General features: G+C 41.0%; 2 protein-coding genes across 2 annotated transcripts; both read left to right on the forward strand.

The window, feature by feature from the left end:
- Window positions 1-3,081: 3,081 nt before the first annotated feature.
- Window positions 3,082-12,111, forward strand: LOC108886532 (transketolase). Its single transcript, XM_018681451.2, has 14 exons — window positions 3,082-3,458; window positions 5,146-5,263; window positions 5,387-5,500; window positions 5,617-5,714; window positions 6,548-6,739; window positions 6,887-7,005; window positions 7,116-7,312; window positions 7,441-7,605; window positions 8,751-8,907; window positions 9,409-9,539; window positions 9,651-9,734; window positions 9,842-9,935; window positions 10,149-10,271; window positions 10,967-12,111. The coding sequence occupies exons 1-14, from the start codon at window positions 3,352-3,354 to the stop codon at window positions 11,152-11,154; spliced, it is 1,887 nt and encodes a 628-aa protein (XP_018536967.1). The 5' UTR covers window positions 3,082-3,351; the 3' UTR covers window positions 11,155-12,111.
- Window positions 12,112-15,119: 3,008 nt separating this feature from the next.
- LOC108886533 (protein bicaudal D homolog 2) lies at window positions 15,120-25,509 on the forward strand. The gene is made up of 8 exons (XM_018681452.2): window positions 15,120-15,644; window positions 19,013-19,225; window positions 19,998-20,150; window positions 20,403-20,867; window positions 21,337-22,323; window positions 22,512-22,663; window positions 23,168-23,399; window positions 24,187-25,509. The coding sequence occupies exons 1-8, from the start codon at window positions 15,411-15,413 to the stop codon at window positions 24,187-24,189; spliced, it is 2,439 nt and encodes an 812-aa protein (XP_018536968.1). The 5' UTR covers window positions 15,120-15,410; the 3' UTR covers window positions 24,190-25,509.
- Window positions 25,510-25,970: the final 461 nt, after the last annotated feature.

Consider the following 25,970-nt stretch of genomic DNA (forward strand, 5'->3'; position numbering starts at 1 on the left):
TGTTTCAAAAGTGGTTGCTTTGCTCCTCTTTTTCTGCCAGAGAGATTAAAAATAGAAACATTCATGCTCTCTGAATGTACTTTCCCTCCAGGAAGTGTGCAGTTGTGGGTTCCTGACATTGGCTGCACATCGTCACGTGCCGTCTTCTTCCCAGGCTACCATTGGCTGGCACCTGTGGGGCTCTGTGAAGGAAAGCTTTTCTGACAGGACCCAGGAGCCCAGAGGAGTTGCTGGAAACTGGGAGAAGGACAATGTCGGTGGAACCAGGAGAGCAGTGGGGGAGCTCGAGAGATGGCATCACCATGGCTGTGAGCGTGGAGGTGCCGGGACGTGACCTCCCAGCTACTGCAAAGGGCAGGAATCCACAGAGATGATCACATGGACGAGGAGGTGCAGAGGAAATGAATGAGGGACGGGACAGGGCGACGATTTGCAGAAATGACACTCAGAGAGCACGTGTTATGATCATATAAGTGCAGCTGACACTTAAATTTGTTGTCGTCTTGTCTCACTGTTACCAAAAACTTCACATCTCCCCATATTTGGTGTAATTCCATGAGGTGATGGTTTGAAATACATTTCTCTTTGCCACGTGACCTGAAAAATTGATTCAGCATTCATTGATTTAATGAATAACAAATCAATTCAAAAGTTACCTCTACTGTTTTTTTATTTATTTTAGTGTTTTTTTCCCCACTTCAGTTATTCGTTACTAACCGTGAACCATTTTTATGGTGGCTATAATACTATGTTTATGGGGAGACAGTGTCCTCTGGTGTTTAATGCTTGGAATACAACTGGCCTGTAACAAAAGGCTGCTCAAAATGGAGCAAATGCTTATGTGACACATGTGGGATAATGTCTTGTTAATCTACCTGTATAACCCCTCACTGATCCATTGTGTCAGCATTTTTGTCGATCTTTCATGTCAAGGAAGAGACAGTACTCTCTGATTGATCTATTATAACTCAAATGAAAGATCCTAAAAGCCATTGGACAAAGAGAGGGTTTGTGAATCATGTGCATTTAAATGTTCTTATATTATTTTTATTTCCCTGTGGCTCCCCAGTAAGAATGATACTGTACTATAATTTTAATACTACCCCTCTCTCTGTCCAATGGAAGATTCTGGACTGTACCACATCACCAGTTGTAGACTGAAACCACTCTAATCTGTGAACAGTTTCCTCTGCACATCACTGTTCACTGCTGCTTTAGAAAGCTTCCTGATGCCTTTACAGCACACTGCACACACACACAGTCAAAATTAATGCAGAGATGAAATACTTCTCCACACAACAAAGATTTTTTGTGATACTATGTAATTAGATGTTGGCCTTCACTGAAATCTATCTCTAAATAATCAATCCAGCCATTTAGATTTAGATTCATGTCTTAAGAAATATCAGATACACCAAAGTAGACAGAAGAATGTCTTCAGTTTTCACTGGTCTGATGTTTTATTGATTGACACATTAGATCCAGCAGGTGACCAATGGAAACAGGTCAAATGTACTGTCATAAATTATCCCCTAGATGGCAGTCCCACCCTCTCCATAACCATTATCCTGTCAGATGTTTTGTGAGCATGCATGCAAAGCTTTGTGCAAAGGCAGCAGAAAAATCAAATACCAAAAGGTCACCAAACTGTTTAAAGAGCTGAATATTTATCAAAATTATTTTAATGATAAATCGAATTAGTCAACTTTCTTTTACAGTTTGCATTCATTCTTATTTAATTTCACATAACATAATTCATATACTATGAAATATATTGTGGTGAATGTTGGAAAAAGATGATGCTACTGTTGTTGTATTTATCTGCACAGTTACATCCTCAGTTTCAAATCATGTAAATGTTTAATGGTCAACTTTAGAAGAATTAAGGAAAATTTATTTAAATTATTCTTTTTAATGAGTGTAAACGCTTCATCACTGTACTATGGCTGGTTTATCCCTGAGGTAATTTAGAATTATGTCTCAGTATCTGTGTTTATGAAACCTGTGAGGTCTGTTGCAGAAGGTTTCTGAGAGGGGAACGCTGTGTCCTCTGTGTGTGGAGTCGTCAGGTTCACTGAGCATCATGATGTTGGACAGACGACAGAATGAAAACAGAGCAAGGAAGCGATTCAGACTGCGGAGAGATATTGTGCCATTTTGACCTTTTTAGAAGGGAATCTCCATCTTGGAGGACTTTTCCATAATATAATATAATATAATATAATATAAACTACAACACCTTTGTACATACACTATACAACATTATATACTCTGTAAAATAGGCTACATACCCCCATACTATACCATACAACTATGATACTATATTATACAGTAATGGTAGAAAATCAAACCATTAACAAAAACAAAGAATGAAGATGAGATATAAATAATGGTGAAAATCACATTAAAAGTTATGATCACTACTGTATGATGAATGATATGTTCTTTTAAAAATGTGTTCGACTTCTGTTGCGTTAAGATCTATTTATTTATATTTCTTAATTGATTTTTTTTTATTGATTTTTTGACAATATGAAGTCGTGTTGTTGTTTTTTTGTGTGTGGTTGAAGAAGAAGATTGAGGGTGTTGAAAATCCAAATTCTCTTGCTCTCTGTCTGGGTTAAATTCTCTGGTTTCCTCTGTCCTCTCATGTTTTTTTTTCTTGTTAATTCTCTATACATCTTTCACATTCATCATCTCTTTGTGCACTGTTTAAATTCTAATACAAACAAATTAGGGCCTGTTTGAACATGGGCCCCGGCAACAAGAACGGGGTGTTTGGTGTGAATAAATAACAAAGAACAATCAACCACTAAGATCTGAATTATCTGAATTATTAGTTTTGACAGTTAAGCCAAAGTGAATCAGGGTGAGATGCTTCAAATGCCACCCCTCCTCCCCCTCTCCCAATTATCCAGACACTCCTTCCACACACACACACACACACACACACACACACACCTCCACCATCCCAGTCACAGAGTAGCCAATGGAATGAGTGCCATTCGATTTTAGCAGTAACACCCAGTCAACGTCACAGGGTTTCCCCTCCTCCTTCTCTTTCTGTGTATGTGTGTGTGTGTGTGTGTGTGTTTGCAGTGAGTGCATCTATGTGTCTGCATGCCCGGTAGGATAAATCCAGTTTCTCCTCCATCCTGTCTCTCTTTCTCTCTGCCTCTGCCACCAACACACACACATACACACATACAGACACACACATACAGGTACTGCTCTTTGGCAACCCTAACTCTCTCTCTCTCACACACACACATCCAAAAACACACACAAACTCAACAGAGGAACTTAGTTGGTCCAATTTTCTGGTGCTGTGGAACTTGACATTTTGCCTTCATGGAGGATTATCACAAACCTGACCAGCAGACAGTGCAGGCGCTGAGGAACATCGCCAACCGTCTCCGAATCAACTCCATCAAGGCAACGACTGCAGCGGGCAGTGGGTGAGTCTCCTCACGTTTGAGCTTTACCACTGTGAATGAACTTATGTTTTACTCAATGTGTGCAAAGGATAACACAAACTTAATATTTCTATGCAGCATGCATGAACACATACATGTACAGATGCACACACTCAGACATAGATGTAAGTGAAGGGCCAAAGGAACAATGTGTTCTCCCTTTGTTCTCCTCCGGTCTACTGAAAGAATAATTTGAACTTCCAAAGTTGTTATTTTATAAATTGTGCTCTGAATCCGTATCAATGAACTGACCGAAATAAAAAAAAGATATAGATTACACAATTTCTACATCATTCTGCTTTTTAGAACATTTATGGAATATTCATGAAATACACACCAAGTTGCAGGAATTTCAGTGGATATTCTTTTGAACGCAGTGTAGTTAAGATAGAAAACTGTTAGATATTTTAATCACAGCTGATATTCAAAGTGAGATTTTTTTATTTTTTTTTTCCAGATGAATGGTTCCATTCTCTGGACAATGACTAAGATGTACAAAGTCTTCATATTATTTCAAAATCTTATATTTACTTTGTTTGCAGGATAAATATTGTATTTGATTTCTGAAAAGATAATATGCCTCTGTGCAGTGCTGGGCACAATAGACTACTATGTGCAATGCTCTGTGTAATGTATGTTGCAGATAGACTTGAGTATTGCATGGTTGCTGTTGGCACTATAATCTTTTTCAATGGAAAAATGGTTGTACATTTTTATTGGTAAGATGAAATAATAATCTAATCTTCTCTTAGAGCCCTGTTGTAGATTGCTGATATATCTTTTCAATGCTGATGTCGTATCACAGCACACAATTTGTGATAGAAATGTCTCTTCACAGATTATCAGAATAATTATGAACGGCTATATCTTTTCTAAATTTGAAGGATTTTTGAGCCCATCTCCTTGTACACAAGTACACAGTGATGGGAGTGGAAGAACACTGAGAAACAGTTGAAATTATGTCACTTGAATTAAAATATTCTAAACCTTATTATAATTATTAATGACTAATAGTTGTGTTAAAATGCAAACAAAGTTTTGTATTTATCGTATTGGTACCTTATCAGTGGACAGCTCCAGTACTTTTGCATGTGTTAAGGGTAAATAACCACCTATTGATATCAGCGCGCCAAAATACTTAATCCTTCAGATTCCAAAGCACTGGGTGGAGCACTTTGTGATTAAGATTAAAGTTGGTCGGTGGTTTAATATAGTGGCTTTATTTAATGATTGTTTATTAAAGCACAAATTGCTTTAATTCGAATGAAATACTAGCATTTACAAACAGTTCTCTATTTAATCTGCTTAGCCCCTTTGCATGAAGTATATCAGCCCATGGAGCTCTATTACTGCTACTAGTTTTATCGACTCCATCAGCAATTGGTCTGCATACAGTGTATGTGAATGCTTTTTCAATAGATACTGGTCCTTCATTATGTTTAGGTTTGCACTTTAACATCTAATTTTACAATGACCAGCACATGACCAACTTTTTCTACCAAACCTGACGGTGTATGTATGTGTCCACCTGTAGGCCTACTGATATGCATAGTATACATGTTGAATCTGAATCAGTGTGTCTTTATGGGATTAGCATACATTCCTTTGTGCATATGTATTTACTTAACACTGACATAAAGCTAAGAGCACTGTCTTCTCTGTCATCCAGACACCCGACATCATGCTGCAGTGTGGCAGAAATCATGTCTGTGCTTTTCTTCCACAACATGAAGTACCGCCCTGAAGACCCCAGGAACTTCAACAATGATCGTTTCATCCTCTCCAAGGTGAGTGCTAGGTAGTCTGAACAGGAGGCCCCTCTTTTCAAAATGCCATGCAGAATCTAACCTTTTCTTTGCTCCACCTCAGCGATTTCTCTTAATGTGGATTTGCGATTGTTCTTCCCACAGGGTCACGCTGCTCCCGCCCTGTACTCCATGTGGGTTGAAACAGGTTTCCTGAAGGAGAGCGAGCTGCTCAGTTTGTGCCAGGTTGACTCTACCCTGGAGGGCCACCCAACCCCAGTAAGCTGTCACATACTGTAACACACCTCAGGAATCATCTCTTGGAACACAACCAGTGTTTTTGATAACACTTTATCCTGTGCGTGCGTGTGTGTGTGTGTGTGTGTGCATTACAGAAGCAGCAATTTGTCGATGTAGCTACTGGCTCCTTGGGGCAGGGTCTTGGTGTAGCCTGTGGAATGGCTTACACTGGGAAATATTTCGACAAGTCCAGGTAATCCTTCATAAATGTAAACATCTGACATAAATAAACACTGACATAGCTTTATTTTACACACAGCGGCAATATTCACAGGATTGTTGTGTGTTTGTGCACTATACATTTCTGAGTTATTTTTAGTGCAATTTTCAGTCTGCATCATATTTCATTTGAGCGTCTAGTGATTAGGATTTTCCAGATTTGGTGGGTGTGTGCTGCGGCTACATGCTCTGCTCTCACAATTCTTCTGCTCTAATAATCACAGGCCCAGCAGTCATTTCTCAGTTATTTTTACCATCAGAGCAGTTTTCATCTCAGAATCAAATACAGATATTGTGCTTTCAACCATATATTTGGTCTCAGCCTATCGCTCTAATTTATCAACACAAACTGATTACGTTTCCTGTTACTACTTTTTCATTGCTGCAATAAAGTTTTTTTTTTTTTTTTTTTTTTTTTGCATAAAACAGTCCGCTGTATATAGATGACATTTAGACCCATCAGGTAATATTTGAAACCAATGGCAAACAATGAATAAATAATAATTTTTTTATGAAACAAGATGATCATTTTGTCTCATTTAAAGGAAAATATGGACCTCTTTTGGGAGATATATTTTTAAGGCAGGTGTGAAATTCAGCAGCCACACCTTCATAGGCCTGGAGGAAGCTTTTATCATGTCACAGCTGGTTACCAACTCAACTGTCAGATAATGGAAAGAGAATCAATCTGAGTGGAAAAGTGTCAGAGGGTATTTTTGTGTGATATGTCACGTCTTGTGAGCGCAACACCCCACAAATGCCGACACACTACTAATCGTATAATCCCGCCCTGTTTTACCACCTCAGTTACCGTGTGTACTGCCTGCTGGGGGATGGTGAGATGTCAGAGGGAGCTGTCTGGGAGGCCATGTCGTTTGCCTCCTACTACCAACTCGACAACCTGGTGGCCATCATGGACATCAACCGCCTGGGCCAAAGTGACCCTGCACCTCTGCAGCATCACGTGGAGAAATATCAGAAACGCTGTGAAGCTTTCGGGTAATAACGCATAAAACTGGAAACTGCAGAGTAGTAGAGGCTGGTTAATGGATGGAAGATTTGTGTTCATGGCATCTGATCATACTAAGTGTGTTTTAATGTGTGGCTACGATGTCTATGTGTGTGTGTGTGTGTGTCTGTTTGTAGCTGGCATGCTATAATTGTGGATGGACACAGTGTGGAGGAGCTTTGCAAGGCTCTGAGCCAGCCACGCCACCAACCCACTGCCATCATTGCAAAAACCATCAAGGGCAAAGGCATCCCAGGTAACTCTCACAGTCCACTCCTCATCTGCAGATGCCTTGTTCTGAGTCTATAGCCCTATTACCATTGTGTTTGAATCTACTAATGCGGCGTTTTGTTTATGTGGTCTCAGCTGCAGAAGATAAGCTCGGCTGGCATGCCAAACCTCTGCCTAAAGACATGGCCGAGATGGTCATCAAGGATCTGCAGAGCCGCATCATGAACAGCAGCAAGCACCTGTACCCGCCTGCTCCCATAGAGGACTCCCCACCGGTCAGCCTGAGGAACATCAGGATGCCGAGCGCACCGAGCTACAAGGCCGGAGAAAAGGTTTGTCACCTGTGCACTCATTCATATCCTCGTCTTCTGTTCTCAAGTAGGTTCACACAATGAAATCACAGGAGCAAGTGAATGAACGCAACATAAACATGGTGTTTCTCTCTGTCTTTATACTGTAGATTGCAACACGGAAAGCTTATGGGATGGCTTTGGCCAAGCTGGGCCGCTACAATGAGCGCGTTGTGGCCCTTGACGGAGACACCAACAACCTCACCTACTCAGAGATCTTCAAGAATGAGCATCCCAACCGCTTTGTGGAGTGCTACATCGCACAGCAGAACATGGTATGATCCCTCATGAATCTCAAGATTTAAGCCTATTTCCCAAAGTCTGAGAAAGATATTTTGTAAGACATATATGTATTAAGAAAGCCGTCTGTACTCTGTTAATGGTCTTTTATTATTCTTTTAAAAGCTTATTAGAGAATACAAATAAAACCTCCTTTTGTCTCTTTAAAGTGGTGATTTTGCTGAGTAAATCGTTCTCTCTCAGCCCTACATCTCACAGCTGTGAGTCCGAGCCTGTGTTATTTAATAATACATGACATGTCTATCCATAATGTAAGGATGGGAAAAAAATATGACTCCTATGTTTCCTTATGGTCAGTGTAGCTGCTGCTCACACTAGCGGTTTGCCATGGCCTCTCTGTCATTAATTCCTCTGATCTTGGATCCATAATTTGGATAGAGGCGATTAGACATTAATTCCTTGCGCTGTTGTGGCTGCAGCAGAAACCTACTCCAATGTAGGTCAGTCATGTGTATGACGATAAGCAGTCATGACAAGTGTATTCAGAAGTAAAATATTAATCAGTGTGGAGGGCGGGACCATCTGGCTTAATGCATGAGAAAAGTCAAAAGTTGAATGGCACAGCTAGAGTGGCTGAATGAAAAGCCACTGCATTATAAATGAGGAGACTGGTTCTATAAAATCATACACTTGATCTGTTATTGATTAAATCTTTTCTTAGTTAGAATGAAACAGCTGCTAGTTAGAGTGCAGCCGTTAAATAGGCAGGTTATTTTTTTTGATTGTATGTTATCTAACATCACGTTTGAACTTTCACGGTTGCTTAGTTATTGTTTCTGTCTAAGGATGGAAAGAAGTTGTGGGATTGGGGAGATTCTTGAAGACAGGACAAAGGAAATTATTTGTAAAAGGAGGTATGCCCCTGATTCCGTCCATATGGGGCAAGAAGCTGCAGAGATTTGAAGAAAACTCTTTTCATTGACTCTGTACTTAACATGGTCTTTAGTTCAAAGACGCTTTCAAATACAGTTTGTGCTGCCGATATTTGACCCTCTGGATGATCTTTTTGGGATCAAGTGCGTGTGACCTGTGTCTATCTAATTTGACACATGCAGGAAGGTTATATTACCGGTGCTCTTGTATAGGCAGCCTCCTAAGAAATAACAAATTCCTTTCCCAGGTCAGCGTCGCCATGGGATGTGCTGCCCGTGAGAGGAACGTTGTGTTCGCCAGCACTCTTGCTTCCTTCTTCACCCGCGCCTATGACCAGCTTCGCATGGCAGCCATCTCAGAGAGCAACATCAACCTGTGTGGTTCCCACTGCGGCCTCTCCACTGGTTAGTAAACCACTGCCAATGAGCCATACGCACCACGACCCCTTTCACACACCTCACCAACACCCACACCCTCACAGAAATTCACCTTTATTCCCCTACACTGGAGCCAGACACCTCACAGCACTCACTTTCTCAGGCCATATTCACACTATCCTTTATGCTGATAAATGGATAAAAGAATGATCTCTGTATGTGTGTATGTGTGTGTGTGTTTGTGCAGCTTTTGCTACCCTTTCTCTCTTTCCTTCTAATCCTGTGTTTTCCTTATCATTTACCCCCCTTGACCTTACAGCTAGTACTCAATCCTCCCCTTTTTCTCCCTTCCTGTCTGCCCTGGAAGCTGTCTGAAGGGAACCAGGTGTCCCTCTGTTAGTGCAGGTACACTGCATGCAAAGTCTGGCTTTATATCCGCATGCATCAGCTCACCTAACCAGTCGATAACTTTTGAGGATTTTCTAATTGTTGGGTGCGTGAAAATAATTGTAAGTGTGTATGTTGCAGGAGAGGAAGGCCCCTCTCTGATGGGTCTAGAGGATGTGGCTATGTTCAGGGCCCTCCCCACAGCAACCATTTTCTATCCCAGCGACGGTGTGTCTACAGAGAAGGCTGTGGAACTGGCTGCAACCATAAAGGTACCAGAGTCCTGGCTTCCCCGTAGCATCAGTGAGAACATTTAACTATTTGCAAGAGAGCCTGTTGGCTGCCTCAGTGGTAATGCTCCTTTCATTTCCTCCATCATACAGGGTGTCTGTTACATCCGAACCAGCCGCCAAGACAGTGCCATCATCTACAACAGCAATGAGGACTTCCATGTTGGACAAGCAAAGGTGAGTTTTTGGTGTTTACAGAACTAATTCAGTGTAACACTAACTCACACACAAAGCACTGTCAATATGTAAAAGGAAACACAAGGTAATACTTTTCTCTTTTCCAGGTGGTGTACCAGAGCAAGGAGGACCAGGTGACTGTGGTGGCAGCTGGCGTGACTTTGCATGAGGCCCTGGCTGCAGCTGAACATTTAAAGAAAGGTACCATACAGCAAAATAACTTTTCTGGCTGCAATAAGATGAAATATAGACTAGATTCTATTTGACAAACCAAGCAGATTATACAACATTGTGGAGAGTATTGATTTTTAATTATTTCTGACTAAATTTGGTGATTCAGTACTTACTGCAGCTGGCACTGAAAATAATGCAGTATATGCTGTAATACTTTCACTTAATGAATTGATTTTGCAGAGAGGATCTCAGTCAGGGTCATTGACCCCTTCACAATCAAACCGCTGGATGTCAAAACCATCATGGATCACACACGTGCCACCAGGGGACGAATCCTCACCGTAGAAGACCACTACTATGAAGGTACGCTTCCATAAAAGTTGCTCATACCATTCAGCTCCTGCATATTGCATGACCACTGCCAACCTTGCAGCAACAAGCTTCTCAACATAATGCAGCTGGGGCCGTGTCATTGGTCCATATCCTCGGGTGCGTCTGGGTGGCATGTTTTCATTGGTGCAGCGACAGAGACGTGATGTGGTGGCATTCGCTTATTGGCTTAGCGGGAGGCTGACTGTCGTGTGCCCTCATTGCAGGCAAAGGTATTGGTATTGTGGTGCATTTTTGTAAGTGTGAGAGCCAGAGAGGCAGAGTGCTGTCAGATTTCCTTAACTGAGCATGTGCCCATGGGGCTCACTGTGACCTAGATAGCACAGACAGCCATGCCCTGTGCCTTTTAAGAGAGTGGGGATGGGTGATGCCACGGACTTGACAGGACAAAGGATATTTAGCGACTGTAATCAGCCTGATGTCGGGTATTTCATTCATTTTACATCTTGGCCAAGGAGGATTATGCTTCAGTGGTCAAAGGGATATGTTTTACACTTGTAATGTTTTCTTGTCTCCTATATACTGTACTGATATACACTATGTGGTGTGTGTACAAAGGCTCATTTATGCTGCAAACATTAAGGCGACTGGCTGGGTGCCCCTCATCCTTCAAGGAGGATTTATCTTCCCTCTTCACCTTTCTCACGTGATAAATTGCTGTTCTGCAGGTGGCCTTGGGGAGGCAGTGTGCTCAGCAATGGTCAATGAGTCTGGCTTCAGCCTGCACCGTCTGGCTGTGTCCCACGTTCCCCGTAGCGGCAAACCCCACGAGCTGCTCAAGATCTACGGCATCGACCGCGACGCCATCGCCCAGGCTGTCCGCAAGATGCTCAGCAGCTCCACCAATGCCAAGTGAACGTTCTCCCTGCCCCACCCCACCTGTCTGATCACACACACACCTCCCTCTGCAGATTTAGATAAAACAGTCAAGTATGATTTTGATTCACATGAAACCCAGCTCTTTAAATTCCTTCACTGTGAATGCCCCTAAGTGTGTACTAAAGTAATGTGATTTTGTGCCGTACACTTTGAAGTAGAGTTCCACATTTACCTTTTCTTTCATGCGTCCATCACATCACACACAAATTCAAACATACACACACACATATACTCTTAATTTCAGAATAGTCATGGATCCAGTTCAGTAATCAAAATGTGGCCATAACTGACTCACCAAACAAAACAATACCTGTGCCCTCGTGTGTGTGTGTTTTTTTTTTTTTATTTTAAAAAAGCTCTTTGATTAACTTCATTCATCTGGAAATGTTTTTATATTGTTCTGATGTAGTTCTCTGATGTAGGTGGGGTGTAGTTTTAAAGTAGGTGTCTATCATGATAACGGTGTGTGAGAAAGAAGCCAATCGAATTGCTGTTTGTAGAAGGTAGTGGAAAAAAAAAATCAAGCAAATGTAGTTAGGTCATAAAGAGCAGTCACGCAAAAACCACATCTTCTCATTTTCAGATGATTTCAACTTTTGTGGTTTTGAAAATCGTGTCATTTCTCTTCAGCGCGTTCTTTTGTTAGCGATTTTATTACCATAAACCTACACACACCTCAGTGTTCATTTGTGCTCATTGTACAATTGGACCATGCCAGCAGTGCGACGATAATCACAGTGTGGTCAGTGGCATCATCTCTTTTACAGAAGGTGGAGGGTTGAAGGTCCCTCCGGTGCTGATGGAGAATATGGTTGGCTGTGACTGTGAAGGTAGAGTTACATCTGACTTGTGAACCCGAGAACAAACGCTTTCTTTGTTACTTGAAATTTTGTATGTACCTTACTTTCATGTAATAAAGCCCTCTGCATTTGACTTTGAGTCTTCACAGTAGTTTGTTCCTTTTCCCTCGATGTGTTTGTGTTGATGTGTGTAGTTCAAACAGCACATATGCAGGAATCTGAACTTTTAATTGAGACAGTGTCTTGCGAAGTTATACAAAAACATAATGAATGACAACATATTAGTATGACAGAGTTGAGGCACAGATCTGCGTTATTTGTTCATATATTAAGTCTTTACTGTACGTCCCTGAGCTTACTAATACATTTATGTCATAAACTAGAAAACCAGCGAAATATCTGATCATAAAAGACTCTGAAATATGCATCCATGGAGACTTAGGTGGCTTCCTGGCAGAAATCAACGCCTTTGAGTTGAAAGTTCATTGAACCACACACAGTTCTGCTCTTTGACCTTGTTAATACCACAGTAGCACTGCTTGGCACTTCACTGTCTGCGGTTGTAAGCTTCTCTCACCACCAAGATTGCTGTCTCTCTCTTAACTTCCTGTCCAAAAGAAAACATTTTCAGTTCATACAAATACCATTAGTTCACTTTCAAAAACATTTAAAGACACTACATTAAACCTGCAACAAGACTGTTAATCTATAGGAACAGTGTGCAAAAGTTAAAGCAGCTTCTTGTCGGCCTACCCACCATAAAGAGCTGTATTTCCGTTTTGCTCCCCTGAGAGCAAACATTATGATTCCACATCCGTAAGACAATGTGTAGACTGGAATAAAGCACAATATTTAACCACAGAAATAGTATTTTCCCAAGGCGTCTGCATATCTCATGTGCTGTAAAGTCATGCGGTTTTACCATGATATGAGTTGAGGTTCACAATGGCCACGAAAAGTGCAAAACAAAATCCCCAGTAAACATCTACAGAGAGTTAGAAGGTAATGTTATTTTTTTATGACAAATGGGCCTGAATGTGAGAACTGATTTATAATTAGTGTTTAAAAATTTGTATGAATATGAGTCAATGGAAACTAAAGCTTTAGATTTAGTTCCTTGGATTGATTATTGTTATGAAACCTTGATAGATAAAATTAAATAAAATTGACTGCAACACCACTGACCACCTTAAATGATTTACAAAATATTTGGTAATGAAAAACTGATAATTCCAGTTTATAGTATTATTCTCAGTACATGTGTTAGTTATGAGTACACATTTTGTTGGTAATATTAATCAGTTGTGAGTTCATTCCAATTATAACCAAGTTATTCAAGTGTGCATTCAAGTGAAGTTCAAACTAAATATATAAAATACCTCCTCTTTCATATGGTGGGCCTTTACATTTCCTTGTATGAGCTGGCAGGCCTGACAAAAACATAAAAAATTAACACTGAGATTGTCATTGTTCAAAAAAACAAAGATTAGGAGGTCATCTAAAATGACTTACTTAAAAGAAACAGCTTCTAGTTAACAAAAAATGACAGCAATAACTGTTGTTGTTGTTAAAAATATTGTGTTTAAAAATATTGTGTCAATTTTAAAACAAATTTTATCTTACCAGTAAATATGCCCACAAGCTCAAACACTATGGTGAAAAACACACCAAGAACTGAAGGAATCACGAGTGCTGGAAATGCAACACAGATATTCTTAAATTATTACAGTCCATGTTATGAACATATACCAAGCAAAAATAGGTATGTTTGCTGATGAATTAGATTATTAGAAATTCTCATTTCTCACTACTTACAACGAAATGGCCTATAGAGAGCTGTTCCACATCCCAAACCAAAGCAGACGGCATAAAAATGGTAATATTTGTCTGAAAATGTTCAAGAGAAAACATTAAATATTAAGACATATCTTCTAAACAAATCCCTTTTTGGACATTGTGTGCTACCACCCTCCACTAATGTGTTCTACATACAGTGCTGGTAAAAGTCAGATGTGAGGTCCCTTCCATATTCCTGAAAAAGAAATATTATCACAATAGTTTATGATAAACACAAAGTAGGCTGTTGCCAGAAACAGAGAGGGCAGAGGTGACAAAATGATGTGAAAGCAAGAGAGAGACAGCAGCACAGAGAACATATGGCACCACATTATAATAATATAAAGAAAGAGTGAGAGAGTGGATTACCATAACCACAGATGGCAGACCCTGAGACCCAGAAACACTGATGTACACACCATTCAAGTTTGAGCTTCAGGCTAATTCTCCCGGCAGGTGAAGCAGCAAGAAGACATTCAGTCATCAGGAAGACAACTTCCTGAACCTGGTCAAACCACCCTGCCAAGTGCTGTGTATAAGCAGAAGGGAAGTCCCAGATAAGAATGTTTTGCTTTCACATTCATAGACACTGTGTTTTAACACCATCTGTGTACAGCTTTAAGTGGGTGAGGCTCAGAGACAATGGAAAACCATAGAGGCCTTTCAGTATTGTTTACAGGTCCAAGTACTGAATCAAAGTCTAGTCTAGATGAAAGATCAGCACTTTTGTTTGGCATTTGGCATTACATAAGAAATGACTTTAACAGAGAAAAGAGCATATTCGTGACTTTTTAAAATAGATGTCTGGCCTCAGTCCATGTTTTCATAAACTTGTCGGTCAATATGGTAATGAGAGCAGGTGTTGCGTTGGCGGAGCTATATTTACATTTGAACAACTGAAACAAGTAGCTAGATTACAGTCTAGTGTATTGACAGAAAATGAATGAATTAATTAACTTTGATAATCGCGTGAGTTGATCAATTAAAGGGTGAAAAAGCCAATTGCTTGCTACTTTTCTGTGTTTTATATCATTAGAAATTGAATTTGTTATTTGTTTTCGCAGCCGCAATGTTTTTAATACATAAAACACAGTATTTGACCCATGGGTATAATTGTAGTTTCAGTATAGAAACACTAGATGTCAGTGTTGTATTGAAGGCTTTCAAGCCCGCGCAATGCATCCTGGTAATCGAAGTCAATATGGCGCCTAAGCACGCAGTCCTTAAGACACTGGCGTCACACTTCAAACTACAATTCCCTTTCCACTCACACAGATTTGAATGCGGTGTAGGGGGCTGCTTTTTCCAGTCGATGATCTCAACTGAAGTTTCCTCTGTCAGTTTCATGAAGAGGCTGAAGAAACTCCCCGAGAATGATAAAAGTGTCCTCTAGGCTGAGCTTTGTCGAAGACCGCGGCGGGAAAAGGCAAAGTAAACGAAACGCAGTTTAAGTCCCAAATAACAATGCGGTTCAAACAAAGGAAGCAGTGATTTGCGGTCTCGGTGGTTTTCTCCGCTGCTGCTGCTGCTCCTGCCAGCCAGGCAGCCAGGGCTGGGTCCCGTTACAGTTGTGAGTCGGCGGCTCGCCAAGACGTCCATGGAGGAGCAGGAATATCCCGAAGCGGTGCTGGTGACAGAGGCCGGGCCACAGTGGCTCCGGGCCGAGGTCGAGCGTCTCACCCGGGAGCTCCGCGAAACGACCCATGAGAAGATCCAGGCGGCGGAGTATGGGCTGGCGGTGCTGGAGGAGAAACAGCAGCTCAAGCAGCGATTCGACGAGTTGGAGACGGAATATGAGACGGTCCGACAGGAGCTGGATCAGCTGAAGGAGGTAACCCGAGGTCATAGCCACGCAGCCAGACACTTTGAAATACTGTCGGTGGTTATGATGTTAATTGTATCGGTATGTAAACACTGCATGTAACCCCTAGCAAGTATTCTCTGAGCAGCACGGTAATAGTTAAGATTTTCGGGCAGCAGCGGTCAGTATTTTGTTCACCAACTGTTTTTGAACGTATCACTTTGAATCATACAGTCTATAATCAGAACCATCATAACTTATATAAGCTGTCAGTCTTGGACCTGGTGTCTCTGAAGCTCAGCCAAGAACTTGATTTTATGCCTCCAAGAACCATAAAGTGCACAATGACTGGCTAAAAATGTCTTGAAATGTTATATGAAGTCTGTCATAAGGTTATTACAGATCACCATATGGTATCCAAATGCAGAGGAATTCAAAATTGTCATTACTTTTAGGTCATTTGCCCCTACTTGCTCTTGGTATGTAAAGCTGAGGCCTTCACAATCAGACATCTGCAGCTGCAGTAGCTTGGGTCAAATTTGCATGCCTATGTGGCCAAGCTGCTGATGGTTTACTGAGTCTAAAAGTATCAGGAAAGTAGAAGAGAAGACTTGTTCTGCACTTCAGTCCATTGTATTCTTATAACTCTCCTATCCTGACATCTCAGTTAGGATCTTTGGAGAGCATATTTCTAACCTACAATTATAACAGCGCTGCCTCTGCTGCTAGCTCCACTTTTTTAGGATTGTCAGTAAGTACTTGTTCACATGGAAAGGAGGTTTCCTCATCTGCGTCAGACTTGTATACCCAACTAATTTCAGCATTAAAATGTTATGACTTCAAGTCATGCTGTAGTCAAACCAATCTCTTTTATCATCCATTATGGCTCCAGCCTTCTTAGTGAAGTAATTTGATTCTCACTTGAGCGAACTACATAATGCACATGGTAGTCTGTGACACTGGCTTTGATTTCTGAGGAGATGATTTTCTGCCACCTCTGACAGTTACTGGAGCCAAAAATTGCCATAATTGGAAAATGAGGAAGAGCCTCAACAACATCTGATGTAGACTGGGGAAAACAGCAAACAACACGGCTAAATGAAAGGATAATACATCTATTCGTGGTATTGTAATGGTTTCTAAAACTTCCACTACAGTAGACAAAAGAAGAAGCAATAATAGCTACTGCATTTCAATAGAAGATTCCCATAACAGATTCTAACTTGTAGGAAATTTGGACTCTGTTTCAAGAGAGAAGTTGGGGTTTTCCCTTATCAGTTCAGTCAGTTTTCTTGCAGCCAGTTTACCATCCTTTAGAGGAACTGCATCCTAAGACACTTCAACATTGGTGTCAGCATTTGTGGGCGCCACTTATTACCAACTATACCTCCATTGTTCGCTCTTAATAATTCAGTGCATTGGGTCTGTTTTTACTGTCCCTCAGTGCAGCCAATGTTCTTAGTTGTCTACATGAGATCGTGATATTTTATCATGTGGTGTTTTAAACCTATAATCTTGTGTCCAGTGCACTAAATAGTGAACAAGATATGCTCAGACAGAAGACTTCATTGCAGAAATGTCTAGTACAAGCAGTACTACACACTTCTACATTTATATTGATTGAGTCCAACTTATAGTTAGAGCTGCAGCTAAGGAGTATTTTAATTATTGATCAATCAGCTGTTTATTCTCTCAAATACTGATTAATTGTTTGGTTAATAAAACCCTATGAAATAGAGGAATGCCAGTTATATGGCCAACAGTCCAAATGTTACATATAATTTGTTTCCTATCATATATGATAAAGAAAAGCAGAAAATCTCAAGAGGCTGCAACTAGAGATTGAAACGATCAATTGATTATTAAAACTTGCTTGATTTTTCGGTCTATTCCTGTCTTTCTATTTTCAGTTAATAAATAACACGTCCAGTCAAGATGAGGAACTCAGTTGTGTCCTCACCGGAAGAGAACTTTGAATGACTTATACTCAGCTGTATATTGATGGTGATTGTTGTCCACATGGTGTTATTCATGGCGTAGATCACAGTCCAGTCACAAAGTGACTCACTGTTGTAGTCATTCTATTGGTATCTCATGATTCTGGTTGTTCCTTCTCTCTTTATTAGATCATGTCACTGAGACAGATGTAGAAAAAATGTGTTATCCATCAGCTTGATCTCTGCCGTATTTCTCTGTGTATTTAGGCTGTTGATCAAGTCACATCACAGCTGACTGACTGATATATCCGTTTGTTGAAAACTGTTGAGGGAGAAAAGGTGGGGTGGTGGGAAGGAGAGCTGTAACTCCACGGTGGCTTTCAGGACTTTCTTGGACAGTAACTGTTACGTCACCTGTTTGGCTTGGTGTCAGTAGATGTTGGCTGGGTATCTATAAGCCTTTAAGTCAAATGCCTGTGGGAATCTGACACCAGTGTGTTCATCCTATTAACCTGTTCTTGCGTTGTTCTGTCTGTCTCTTAATACTTTTAACCAAAGCCTAGACACTTTGCCTCCTATCTATCCATTAATGTATTCACAACCCCATTAGTGGTCAAGACCCTGCCTCGCCCACCTCTCTGCTAAAGACAGACCTGAGAATACATGCATTAAAATAAATCATAAGTCCCACCAGAATCTTGTGGAGTTTGTCTTTACGTTTTAATACGTAAAGTTTTATTTTGCTTGATTAATATGACAGGGTTGTGCACAATTCAGTTGAATGTTGAATGTTCTGTTGACATGTCAGGAAGTGCTCTCTCCCAGGCTGTGTACCAATCCAAACAAGCTCCATAAATCAAATGATGAATGTAGGTCTGGGTATGCTGTAGGTAAGAAGGAGAGTTTTGCACAAAACATGTATGGATGTCTGTGGCACATGCTTTAATTGAAATTGCTTATATTGGATATTTTCATTTTGACCTATAACTTAAAACTTGGTTTTATCAGCTCAGATTTCAAAGATAAAACAGAATGAGGTGTTTTTGTTCCCTGAATGTGGATTGAAAGGCAGCTACATTCAGTTTGCTCTGAATTGTCCTATAACAAATATGCATGACAAATTCAAATTTATGCAGTTCAAATGCAGTTAGTGCTTGCAGTGATCTCTTTCCACGTTCTGTTGGCGTGTAATAAGAACAATTGTGAAAAAGCAAAATATAGCAGATGTCGCAGGGGGGACACAGTAGTTGTGAGTACACGGTCTTCTGTAACATGACCAGTAATAAATGCTGCGTTAATGTAAACTAGTAAGTGATAAACTGCTGGTATTTTTGAATAAATACCTCTATGGTCAGTGATTTTTCTGGTCACACTTGACGTCATGCGTGAGAATTTTCCATCGGATGTGCTGAAAATCTTGATCAAAGCGTTCTGATGTTTGTTCTCTCCATCTGTCCTCAGGCCTTTGGACATGCTTACTCTACCCACAGGAAGGTGGCAGCAGATGGGGAAAGCAGAGAGGAGTCACTGATCCTGGAGTCTGCCAGTAAAGAGGCTGTCTACCAGCAAAAAGTCCTTGAGTTGCAGAATGAGCTGCGACAGGCCAAAGCCTCCCTCACCAGTTCACAAGCTGAAAATGAGCGTCTGTCCTCCATAGTCCTGGAGATGAAGGAGGTAATAATCTAAATACATAGATATTAAAATGCAGGTTGACTGTGGATTTCCTGACATTTAGAATATACAGTAGTTTCAGAAACTTTTCAGACTGTGCACTCTGAAATACCTGCAAATCTCATCCAATAATGACATTATCAGTTTAAGTCAATGAAAATGGATCTTGCTGGGTAATTTTGCTTCCATGAGATTTTTAACTGGTAACTTGAGTTTGCTGTCAAGATATTCTTGACACATAAATCCCCTTTGACACCTTTTAACCATTTTTCTTAAATGAAAATCTAAAATATCAGTTAACTGTAAGAATCCTCTGTTACTGGACTAAAATTGGAATTAGAGTTTGTGAAGCTCATAGGAGTTATAATGCACACTGTGATCTCACCGGTAGTTGTGCGATAGTTGCAACGGGGGAGGGTCAGTTAGCAAGTTTGCACTGAGCCCAGCAGGAAAGATGACGTAATGGTCCACTGTGACTGACACAAAGGAAGTCGTCCGCCACGGCTCTCTGTAGCATGCATTGGCAAGTGGACCATGTCATCCTTCCGTCACTACATTCCCTGCCAAGGGTCTTGCCTCTGTGGTATGTAAAACATGCTGACGTGCTGATCTTCATTTCACTCACAATGGCCAGACCGTTGCGAGGATGTAGTTTACACTGCCTGGGTGATGTTTCACTCAATCAAAGACGGTGAACAATTAATTAGAGTTCATGCTCATGCACCCTGCCATAACATGCCATTATCTGTCTCTCCCCCTGTCTTTTTGCATCCAGAATTCAGAGCTGGCTGAGCTGCAGCGCGGTCAGCTACGCGATGACATCCGAGAATACAAGGTGCGAGAGGCTCGTCTGCTGCAGGACTACAGCGAGCTGGAGGAGGAGAACATCTCTCTTCAGAAGCAAGTGTCTGTGCTGAGACAGAACCAGGTACGGCAAATAAGACTCAACACAATACTCACTCTGTTACACATCTAGAACTGGGACTTTACATGACTCAAACTACCCATGTTATTGCTTTAGGTTCTCATATAACCACATAGTGCCTGTGTCATGTGCTTCCAACTTAAGAGAGACAAAACTTGTTGCTGTTCCAGTACTATATATTTGGAAGGAATAATGGTGGACACAATTGGGTAAAATTATTGACAGCTTTATTCAAATTTCTGACCCTCTGTACAGGTGGAATTTGAAGGTCTAAAGCATGAGATCCGCCGTCTAGAGGAGGACTCCCAGTGCCTGCACAGCCAACTGGAGGAGGCCATGCGTCTAAGAGAAATCGCTGAGCGACAGCTAACAGAGGCCTTAGAGACAATTAAAACAGAGCGCGAGCAGAAGGCCTCCCTGCGCAAGCAGCTCTCCCACTACATGACCATCGGCGGCTCTGTGTACAACAGCTCCTTCAACATCTCCATGGACAACCTGAAACTCCACGACGACCCCTCCACCATCAGTGAGCCTGACAACGACGATCTAATCAGAGGTTTTGAAAATGGCTTGGTGAAAACGGGTGAGGGTGATGAAGACAACAGAGCCGCTATGAACAAGAGAGGAGAGGCCTTTAAGCCAGCTCCCAGCCTGGTGGATGAACTGCTCAGTGAGCTCAACATCTCAGAGATCCAGAAACTTAAACAACAGCTTGTACAGGTATGAAGTGCACAAGATGCACTTTTACCATGAACCAGTTGTAAGATGTTTATACCAAAAGAGACTGTTGGTTAAGCATCAGTGCAGCGCGTCAGATATTCTTTTTCCTTTTTGTCATTACTGACAATCATTATCTGTTCCCAGTGATCCAGATATCTATTTATTGGACCGGGAGTAGACAAACCTAATTAAATACACAGTGCTTATTCTCTGCTCTCTCTCTGTTGAATGAATTTGAAGAGAATACACAAGGTTCAGAAAGAAGCATTTACTGACTAACCCTGTATTGTATTTGATTGATTTTTATGATTATGCTCTGAAGTCAAAACAGCAAAAACATATGATTTGTTAGTTCAAAATATTGCTGCACAAGTCTACTCTGTCCAGTAGATACAGTCAGAACCTCCTGAACTGTCCGCTAGTGCTGTTAACTTAGTCAACTAAGCTTTGATTTCCTTTTTATATCTAGGTGGAGCGAGAGAAAGTGGCCCTGATTAACTCTCTGCAGGAGAGCCAGAAGCAGCTGGAACAGGCCTATGGGACTGTGTCTGAGCAAAAGGAAACTGTCAACAGACTGACTGAGAACCTCAGCGCAATGAGGAAACTTCAGGCCAGTAAGGAGCGCCAGTCTGCCCTCGACAGTGAAAAAGACAGGGACAGCCATGATGACGGAGACTACTACGAGCTCGACATCAACGGGCCTGAGATCTTGCAGTGTAAGTACACTGTGGCCGTGTCTGAAGCTGGGGAGCTGAGGCAGGAGCTGAAGACGCTGAGGGCACGGTACGAGGAGTGTCGAACCCAGTACGAAGAGGAGCGAGCGCAGTTGGAGAGCGACGTCCAGGACTTGAGGTCAAGGCTGGCGTCCCTGGAGAAGATTAGCCAAGCAGATAAAGCGGAGGTGGCTCGTCTGGAGAAGGAGCTCCATCTGGCCAGCAAGGCTGCAGGAGAATCACTTGGCAGCCTTAACGTGGCCCAGGATGAGCTCATAGCTTTCAGTGAAGAGCTAGCCAATCTCTACAACCATGTGTGCATGTGCAACAACGAGACCCCTAACCGTGTCATGCTCGACTACTACAAGGAAGGCAAGGTCATGGTAAGAAGAGGGCAGGAAGGGAAGGAGCAACAGTCTTTCATACTTATCAGTAACGGGCTGATCACAGAGACGGAACCAGGAAAGTCACACACCACAGCTCCAGCCCCAGAGCAACGCCCAGAGCCCATGAACATCTATAACCTCGTAGCCATCATCAGGGACCAGATCCGCCACTTGCAGCAGGCAGTGGACCGAACCACAGAGCTGTCACGCCAGAGACTTGCCAATCTGGAGCTGAGCGCAGTGGCAGACAAAGACAAAGAGGCTTGCATGGAGGAAATCCTCAAACTGAAGTCCCTGCTTAGCACCAAGAGGGAACAGATAGCCACTCTCAGAGCTGTGCTGAAAGCCAACAAACAGGTCAGAGGACCACTCTGTGTCCATGTGTGCATGCATGTATGTTGTCTCAGAGGAAGGATGTTCATTGTTTCTCAAACTGACAAATACAACAGACAGGGATTATTGGCTGCAGCTAAAAATAACCACTCAGTTTGGACTTTATGAAAATGTGAGAAATTATTAATTACATAGCATCTTGTTCCCTTTAGACGGCAGAGGTTGCCCTGGCCAACCTGAAGAGTAAGTATGACAGCGAGAAGGCCATGGTGACTGAGACAATGATGAAGCTCCGCAATGAACTCAAGGCTCTGAAAGAGGATGCTGCTACGTTCTCCTCTCTTCGAGCCATGTTTGCTACAAGGTATGATTCTACATTTAATTCCTGTCAAACATTAAATTATCCATCATATGGTCTCCTGATAGCCATGTAGTCCAGGGCACACACTATAACATATGTACTATCTACTCTATCTGTTACAGGAAACATTACAAAAATACAAATAACATTAATATATCTTTTTATTCTGCTAATCCTGCCTCTTTTCAGCATCTCTTCCCTGTAATAAAAAAGAATAAATCAAAACTTTGGTGTTATTCTGCACAGCTGTTGTGCGTGTGTCGTGCGCGTGTCTGTGTATGTTTGTGAGAAAAACACAAAGCATTGTGGGAACAGTCTGATGTAATACTTGTCAGGGAGCTCATCCTCCCATCTGGAAAATGCTGTCTGGGGAATGGAGAAAACATGTGACAGCAGAAATCCAAGGCAAATTGCTCCACCTGGTGGAAATAATGCTCATCTCTCATTTCCTCCTCCCTCCCCCTTCCCTTGCTCTCTTCACCATCTCTCCCTGCTCTTTTCTCTCAGGTGTGACGAGTACGTTACCCAGCTGGACGACATGCAGAGGCAGCTGGCTGCTGCTGAGGATGAGAAGAAGACCCTGAATTCTCTGTTACGTATGGCCATCCAGCAGAAACTGGCCTTAACCCAGCGCCTGGAGGACTTGGAGTTTGACCACGAGCAGGCGCGCCGCAACAGTGCCACAGCAGTGGGAGGCAAGGGCAAAACAAAGGGCAAGGGAGCCTCTTCCAGTCATCATGTAAGTCAGAGATTGTACTGCAGGGCTGAGTGAGTCACAAAGCATAACCCAAGACCCTGAGCTCTTCTGCAAGCCTGGTCCCTGCAAATCTCTACATTGTTATTCCAAGATTTGCAAATGCCCCAAACATGGATGATAATCATAAACCTTATTTCCATGTGATATTAATATCATTATTTGGCTTGAGAGTCGCATGAAACTTGAAACCTGCATGCTAATTTTAATTCAACTGACATTTGTGTCCAGCTGCATCCCTTTCAAATTTGCCATGATAAGTATAAGCGGGTATAATTAGACATGGAAAGTACCAAGTATTCATGCTTGAGTTCTGTGTTAGTGTCATGGTGAGTTGGCGAGGATGGTGCTAGAGTACAACAAACCAGGAAATTAAGATATTAACAAGCATTTTGCATTTCTCACCAATAAAGAAATTCTGATGGTGGATACCAAAGTCAAACCAAATGAAACAAAATTGTATTGATAAGTTCAGTTTTTTCCTAAATATTCATCTTTTTCTACTACAAATGATACACGAAGTAATGAAAAAACAGGTGGAGTTCAAATAATTTAATAGAAACTTGAGGAAAAATAGTGTTGAGTTGATTCAAACATTCCCTGTTGTACCAGTGACTCATCATTGAAGACTGCATGCATAAACACATCTCAGTCCTGCGATCTTTCCCTATGCACTTTCCCCTCTGCTAACTTCATCAATAATTAGCATCTTACAAATTCATCAACAATCAATTTAATGTGATTTTCCTCTGTTTTATCTTTCCATTCACAGTAAATCTATCAAGCCAAGTGGCCTTAAGGAGGTCCGTGTCTGTGCTCCTGGGTTCTTCACTCTGTAATCATGGTCCCAATCATGTCGTTGCTATCACAAGAACATATCCAACAGTATTTGCCAAGGGCCTTGTTTTAGAGAGCCAAAACAAAAATCTCTGAAAGTTCTGTCAAACAGTGTGACTGCAGAAAGTATGACTCATCACATCATCTGCCCACTGCAGTCCTTCAGTCTTCCAACAATATGAACCGCTATTATTACTGAACCAGAGGAAAACTCAAGATGGAGGTTTTGCTGATTACTCACTGCCTGTGTTACCCTGACTGAGCACTTTCTTTTTACTTATTTGCTCTTAGGTGATTCCTCTTTATTTCTAAAATCATACTAATTGTTTCATGTAATGTACAATGTTTTACTGTATGTGTGCGTTTATCTGCCAATTTCTTCATGACAATTTTAAATGATCAGCATATCTTTATCTATATTTGTTTCATAACAACAAAACCCAGCGATTATGTGGTCATTCTTTTATAAAGCAGTATTTTCAACCAACTGGTTGAAATTCAAACAAGAGACAAATAAGCTTTTCTGCCTTAGTTGTTTTACTTTTGGCCTTAGATTTAGGGGTGCCTATGAGCAAGACCTCTGATGTCTCCTGTTTAGCTCATTAAGACATTATGCAATACATTGTTTTCAGCATATTCAATTTATATTATCCTGCAGATGTGGAGCTTCAAATTCAGGGTCTTAACTAAATTTTCTGTGCTCCTCCTCTGTAGACATGACAGAGCTGTTACAAATTTAAGTATGCTTGTTATGACTGAATAAGAGTATTAATGCAAAGCTTATTTAAAGATTTCTAAGTTAAGGTCAGATGTTAATAGTATTCATAAACTTTATTCATGAAGGAGAGTCTCTAATGTAATTGTTTTAATACATTTTTTGTAAACTGTTTGAAAATACATTTGCAAACAGTAAGCCTGCAGTGCCATTTTGTGTCGTGTATACAAGTGCAATTTGCAAACATGGCAAAAACAACGTTTATGCTATGTGAAAATATTTTACACATTGTTGCTCACATTCTTGGTCCCAATTTATTTTATATGTTTTTACTATAACTAAAGCAATTGTATTTATTTGACACTGCTCAGACTACAGGATGTCATTGTCCTTTTTGTTTCATAAGGGAGTTTGTGTGGAGGTGAATGGTCAGAATTTCAAGAAGACTAAACTGTGGTAAAACACTCATAAACACTCATGACTGTTAGCTACTGTCTCTGCTTCCAGTTATGGTCAGTGATGAAATAAATCTAACTTTCACAAGGTCTTTGTTCTTTTTCAGTAAAACACAAGTTAGCCACCAATCCACAGTCATTTTCATGTTAATGCTTTACACTTTCTTTCTTGATGAATTAAAGAGAAGAAGAATTTTTGACATATACATACTTAAACTGGTCCTATTTTACTTGTCAGTAGCAGGTACAACATTGATGGTTCCTTGGAGTAGGCACTGGATGTACTTCCCCCACGCCCATCCTTTTTTTTTCTTTCTTTCTTTTTTTTTTTTTTTTTTTTTTTTTTTTTACTGTGTATATTGTGTATTATATTGTATTTTTCTTTTTTTATTATTCTGCATACAAACATTCCAAATAATATAGATAATAATTTACAAAAAGAAATTCAATTGTTTATTTTACAGTAATGAACCCTTTGGTTTTGTTGGATAAGTCTTACAGGCTATATGGATAGATCTAATTCTGTTAAAATATATTTTTACTGGAGAA

The sequence above is a fragment of the Lates calcarifer genome, linkage group LG12 (genome assembly GCF_001640805.2).
Source record: "Lates calcarifer isolate ASB-BC8 linkage group LG12, TLL_Latcal_v3, whole genome shotgun sequence".
Taxonomy (NCBI): domain Eukaryota; kingdom Metazoa; phylum Chordata; class Actinopteri; family Centropomidae; genus Lates; species Lates calcarifer.

Coding starts and splice junctions, on each gene's coding strand:
- LOC108886532 (XM_018681451.2), top strand. CDS start 3,352: ATGGAGGATTATCACAAACCTGACCAGCAGACAGTGCAGGCGCTGAGG. Junction 7,006..7,115: donor CAAGGGCAAAGGCATCCCAG/GTAACTCTCACA, acceptor ATGTGGTCTCAG/CTGCAGAAGATAAGCTCGGC. Junction 7,313..7,440: donor GCTACAAGGCCGGAGAAAAG/GTTTGTCACCTG, acceptor TTTATACTGTAG/ATTGCAACACGGAAAGCTTA.
- LOC108886533 (XM_018681452.2), top strand. CDS start 15,411: ATGGAGGAGCAGGAATATCCCGAAGCGGTGCTGGTGACAGAGGCCGGG. Junction 15,645..19,012: donor AGCTGGATCAGCTGAAGGAG/GTAACCCGAGGT, acceptor ATCTGTCCTCAG/GCCTTTGGACATGCTTACTC. Junction 22,664..23,167: donor CGAGCCATGTTTGCTACAAG/GTATGATTCTAC, acceptor CTTTTCTCTCAG/GTGTGACGAGTACGTTACCC.